Source organism: Opisthocomus hoazin, chromosome Z (assembly GCF_030867145.1).
Source record: "Opisthocomus hoazin isolate bOpiHoa1 chromosome Z, bOpiHoa1.hap1, whole genome shotgun sequence".
Lineage (NCBI taxonomy): Eukaryota > Metazoa > Chordata > Aves > Opisthocomiformes > Opisthocomidae > Opisthocomus > Opisthocomus hoazin.
This window is the reverse complement of record NC_134454.1, coordinates 82048398-82054397: the sequence shown is the minus strand read 5'-3', so window position 1 is coordinate 82054397 and position 6000 is coordinate 82048398. Positions and strand designations below refer to the sequence as shown.

General features: G+C 43.4%; 1 protein-coding gene across 13 annotated transcripts in view; it reads left to right on the top strand.

Moving 5' to 3' along the window:
* Positions 1-1131: 1131 nt before the first annotated feature.
* CELF4 (CUGBP Elav-like family member 4) overlaps positions 1132-6000 on the top strand; it is a 730949-nt gene continuing 726080 nt past the window's right edge. For all 13 annotated transcript variants that reach the window (XR_012766635.1, XM_075447257.1, XM_075447252.1 and 10 more), the window contains exon 1: positions 1132-1693. Coding sequence is in view for 12 of the 13 variants with exons in the window: in XM_075447257.1 (XP_075303372.1) it covers positions 1414-1693 (280 nt within the window). In the remaining variant the exon portion in view is untranslated. The remainder of the gene's footprint in view (positions 1694-6000) is intronic.

Sequence of the window (6000 nt, the reverse complement as noted above, 5' to 3'; positions counted from 1 at the left end):
GGGGGAAAAGAAAGAAAAAAAAAAAAAAAAGAACCGAAAAAATTGCTCTGAGCACACGCAGAGTCTTGTTTTGTTACCGTCTGGATTACTGTTATTATTATTTGGGGGACAGGGGGAGTTGTGTCCTTAATCCGAGCCTCCCTGCCCTCCCCACTCCCAGATGCTATGAAAGGAGAGCTGATTTCATTTCCACCATACAGTACACTTTGTCTAGAGAGCATTGTTCGGACAAGCAACTCCCGATCCCTGATGACTACAAAATACGATTTATGTTTCCATCAGAGAGAGACAGAATATCCTGATGGCTTGAAAGTCGGGCAAGAAAATCTTATCTAATCAATCCCTTTCCAATACACACACACCCTCTGCATGCAGCTAGTATAGGAGATAATGCCCGCACTGGTTGTAAGTAAAATAAATATCGGCAGAATGAAAATTAAAAGTCATCTCGATATTTTTCTTCTCTCTCCAAAGAGCCACAATAACACAGTTTGCACCTTTCCTAGCTTGATGTCATCATCATCAGCGTAATTTTTTAAAAAAGAGCTTAAATAGCATGCATTTTTTTTAGATGCAACAACAACAGATATAGTAAAGAGAGCTTGTAACACCACAACCACGACAACAACAGCAAAAGCAACCTTTGAGCCAGAGGATTCGTCCGTATTTGAACAGCTTTTATTATCAATTGCGAAATCATAATAAGAGTAAATAATATATGAGACATCATCGTAATAGGAAGAAGTCAGAACACCTTGGGTTTGTTTTTTTTCCCCCTCTCAAATAAAAAGGCAGATTTCCCGATGATCACTGAAATTATAACGACAGCGATTGATCGGAGGGCTTGCAAAGGAAAAGGAAAAAAAAAAAAAATCATCATCATTGGTCCTAAAAACACAACCGTTCCCCTTTGCTCACTTGGCACAATAGAAATTGACTGTCTCTCAAAGAGCCATGCGCCTAGTGCTATTTATAGCCAGGGGCTGTGTTGGAAGATACCATTAAGCTTCTCCCGGGCAGATAGACAGGGGGGTGCTCGGATGGGAGGAGGGGGTTTAGCCAGAGTAGAGGCAAAAGCAATCCCCCACCCCCAGCCTCCCTTGCCCGCACACACACACATCCACACACTCACACCCCACCCCCTAGTCTGGCTGGGAATTTGAACCGATCCAGCCTGTTTAAACGGAAAGGACACAGATCTTCAATGTAAAAAAAAAATCAGATCAGACCCAGAGAGAGAGAGAGAGAGAGAGAGAGACGGAGAGGGAGGAGTGTGTGTGTGTGTGAGTGTGTGTGTGTGTGTGAAAGAGGGAGAGGGAGCGAGAAAGCGAGAGAGAGAGGGAGAGAGAGAGAAGGAGAGAGGGAGGGAGAGAGAAAAGAAGAGGGAGAAAAAAAGGAAAGAAGATTTTCTCTATGTATATAAAGATGGCCACGTTAGCAAACGGACAACCAGACAATACCAGCCTGAGTAGCAATCACAGCAATCCCAGCACCAACGGGCATATGAACGGATTAAACCATAGTCCCGGAAACCCATCCACCATCCCAATGAAGGACCACGATGCCATTAAGCTCTTTATTGGGCAGATCCCCCGTAACCTGGACGAGAAAGACCTCAAGCCGCTCTTCGAGGAGTTCGGGAAGATCTATGAACTGACGGTGCTGAAGGACAGGTTCACTGGCATGCACAAAGGTGAGTTACCTCCTGAACTTTCCCGAGAGAGATCGGGAGAGGAAGGCAGGCTCCCAGTCCCTCTCTGGGTCTCTCTTTCTCTCTTTCTTTTCGATTTCATTTCATTTTATTTCATTTTCGGCTGGCCCGGGGGCGGAGGCGACAGGCTGAGGGGGCAGGGAAAGAAATAGTAGACCCTCTGGAAAGAGAAGAGAGAGAGGCAGGGAAGGCAGTCAGCTCCGTTTGGTTTATTTGTTAGTATTTTTATTTCTTTCCCCTCTTTTTCGGGGGGTGAGGTGCAGCCACTCGCGAAAGCCGGGGCGCCCGGCGAGCGCGGCGCGGGCGGCGGGGCTGGCAGGCAGCTGTCCGTTCGCCGTGGTGCTGAAACGGGGAAGGGGTTTCTTTATTTATCTTTGGGAGCACCACATTTTCCACCCTGGGGGGTGTGTGTGTGTCCGTGTGTTGGAGCGAAGCTGGGAAGTCCCTGTTTTACAACTCTTGTGTATCTGGCACCGGCTCCTTCTCTTTTTCTTCCTTTCAATTTTTTTTTTTTATTTTTATTTTTGCTGCTGTGATCATTATTAGTTGTAGCCCACTCCAAAGACAGAGGCAGAGAAGAGTGAGTTGCTCCGGGGTGTTTCATTTTGGTTTTGTTCAGCAAGGAAACAGGGATATAAACAACAATAAAAAAGCCTATCTATCTCTAGTGGGGCGGGAGGGGGGGGGTGTACAAAATCACGACGTATGTGTGTGTGAGTGTGTGTTTGGGAGAGGGTGATCCAGGAAGGATGGATTGCAGTTTAGTTCCAGACAGGAGAATTCTCCAAGCAGGCATATTCCAAGCACTACTTTAATGTGCCCAAAGTCCATCCCGGGAACTTTTTAGGTTTTCTTTAAAGGCAGTGGAGATGCACTCCCCATGCGATGCCTCGCTCACTCTCTGCCTGCTCCTTTCCCTGCTTAGCTTAGGCTCTCCGGAGGTGCATTTCAGATTAGATGATGCTACATTTGCGGGGTGGGAGAGGGTATGTGTTATGAGGTAGAGATGCTCGGATCCTCGGGTAGGAAAGTGGGACTCACCGGGAGGAAGTTGAAGACAATTTGCATGGTAGCCCTCCTTAGGAGCAGGAGTAACTCAGGAGCGAAGCAAGTCACTTTGTTAACTCAGGTTCGGTGTATGTGTGTGTGTGTGCTTATTTCATTAAACACACAGTTATAAAAAAAAAAAAGAAAAGAAAAAGATCAGATCAGAAGTGATTGGGGTGTGACTACAGACTTAGTGCAGGAGGAGAAAGGGTTTTGCAGGGGGCTACGGGGGGAGTGGAAGTTGCATTCTGTTACAGTAGAGGTTCAGTAGCAGTGTCTACTCCAACTTGGTGGACTCCTGGCAGGGAGAGTCACTGGTAATGGCATTACTGGCTTCTCAGCTTTCCAGATGCCTTGCGAGTTGTAAATCTTGAACTTAACGGCATGTTTAGCAGGCATCTCTTCCCCCTTCCCACTCACTCCCCTCCTCTCTTCCACCCTCAGGAAATGCGAATGAAAATATACCCTGACAGTGCAAAGTACCAGTTTCACACAGGCTAGAGAAAATGTTCAGGGCTCGGGGACCAGGGACTCAGTCCAAGTTACAGAAATATTTCTTCCTTTCTTGCGGCTCCAAACATCCTTCTCATATTTACAATGATTAGCGTAGCCTTTTTGAACCTTGCTTTCTGTTCAGATTTTCTTACCTTTTCAGACCAGCTTCCTAGAAGCCCCATCAAGGTCTGATTGGCATCATTTAAACATGACATCCATACTATAATAAATATTAATAATAATAATAAAAATAATAGTAAGAAGCACAGGAAAGGAAAGGTTGCGGTAGGTTTCGGCTAATACATGAGGCATAGTAAGTGTAGCCACTGAGCTCATGTGTACATGCATTTGTTTGCAAAATTTGTCTAAGGTTTCTGTAAAATAAAAATAACAACAGTAAAAGCTACAGTGAAGAGTATCACTCAACATACTGTAGAGGAAATCTTTGAGCTAACACCTCATTAAAACATTTTTGTGGTGGAGGGATATTATTTTGATTTGTTGATGAGATTTTATTCTTTTGTTATGTTCTATCTTAAACATGTAATTAATCAATCTGTGCGCTAACTTTAAATTCTGTTTCACAGATGTGAATTCTTACTCTTTCAGTTCAGTTTTTCTTTTGCTGTATGCCTGTATTCACAGAGACAAACTCAGGAAGGAGGGAGGGAGGGAGAGAGAGAGAGAGGCATCATTTATCTTGTTTGTATGTGTTTAACACATATTCCTGAATTAAGCAAGATACTAACTTCATTTCCCTTCATTTCATTTCTGTTCTAAATCTGCAACCTAGGAAAAAAGCCAGGTGGGAGATCTTGTCACCTCATCAAACCAAATTACATGAGTTCGTCTTGAAGGAAACAGTAATTTTTAACCTCCTAGAAGTTTTGGACTTTGGAAGGAAAAATGATGATGATGATTGTTACTTTGCAGGCTAGGTTTTGAGTGAAGCTTCAATAGACACCGAGTTGCCAGCATTTCAGGGATCGGTTTTATTTAGTACATCCGAGAAGAGTTTGAACTCCTTTCTAGTGATGCCGCTGATTTATTAGCTAATCCTGATAAAAATGTGCCTCTGGCTACCTGGAAAAAAATTACTTTCTTGCCAGTAGTGATTAATTACTATTAAGTCAAAAAGCATGATGGGGCATTGAAGGATGAGGATTGTGTTTGCCTTTTTTTATTATTGTGTTTCATTTTTAATCTATTATTTTTTCTTTTTCCTTCTCTAAATGCAGTCATGCGAAGCATAGTATTCACTCAGATCTTCTTATTTTGGCTTTGCTTTGCAGGCTTAGGTGAAGAATTGCGTAAAGATAGTTCAACTTGGCTTTCAGGGGTAAGACCGCAATGTGAAACCCCAAGATGCTTTCCATGAGAGATGCATAATGCTTATATGTTAATTGATCTATCACTCTCTGTTGATTTCTTTCCTAAGCCAGGGGATGAGGCTGTGGCAGTGGTACACCCTGAAGGGTTAATAGTGGGCTGTAGTTTATTTAAGTGTACGAAGAGCAAACCTTGGGTGTGGAGAGGAGAAGGTGGGTTTGTGTTGGGAGGAGGGAAGAGACAGGAATTAACTTAAAGTAAAAATGTAGCAACCAGAGTAATTTCAGGTGTAAATCCATTGAAATGAGAGTGTGGGATGCTCATTCTTGAAAATACTGTCTAGAGATCCTGTTGTGGTGCTCCTGCATAGCAGGAGGAAATTGAAAATTAAGAACCTGAAAATAAAGTACATGACTATGCCCACCTCCCAAAAAAACTATCACAAAAGAAGAGCAAAGTCCCAGGTTCTCTCACCAGCAGCCTTGGCTGATACCAGGACAGATACTAGGGAAGAGTCAGGGGAGCACAGTTCTTTTACAGACATGTGAAGAGAGAAAAAGGTACGGGGGAAGCAGTGTGTGAGGGAAGGCGGGAAAGGATTGCCAGATCTCCGAGAAGACAAGCTCTCATGGCATGAGCATAGCTGCTGCATATTTTCCCCATCCTCGCATCTCTCCACACAGGACAGGAACAGGCTCCTGCTGTGGTACTTTGCTCTAGGGTTGGGAAGAGGCTGTGTGCTGAGATCTGCGGGTAGAAATCTACCGGGGCTGAGCTGACCCATCCATGCGCTCACACATACACACACACACACACATGCATGGAGTTAACTAATCACACTTGAACAATTTAGTGAGCCATTCATTCATAACTTCCCCCCTTCTTCTCTAGCAGTGGAGTATGCTTAAAGGCTGAGTTACTGGGAGACATAAAGGTTAGTGCTCTCAGGACAGCCATATTATAATGCATTATATTTGAAGTCATTTAAGACCAATTTAAGTGGTATTTAGTATAATATTTATGAATTAATGTAATCTAAATATAGGACTGTCCCCATAGGTTTAAATAGCCTTTTCTATCAAAGAATGTGTTTTAATTTAAAACACGCAGGTCTCCATAATATTCTATTTAGGAAGTCAGAAGAAATCAGCATTCACACTTAACTGAGATTTACGGAAACACATGCAGGTGAGTGCACTTAAAGAGTGGAGATAGTGTGCAGTGGGAAAGCAAGAGTCTTCCATAGACCTGAGAGCTCTCACATTCTTCCTACCTTTACTTAGGTGGGGAAAAAAGCAGAAAACCCCCCGAATCTCCCTGAAATCTAACGTTGCATTCCTGTGGTTAGGATGATGTTCCTACCTGACACGAACCTCACTCAATAAGCATTCAAAGCAGCTAGAAATATGCAGTATAAA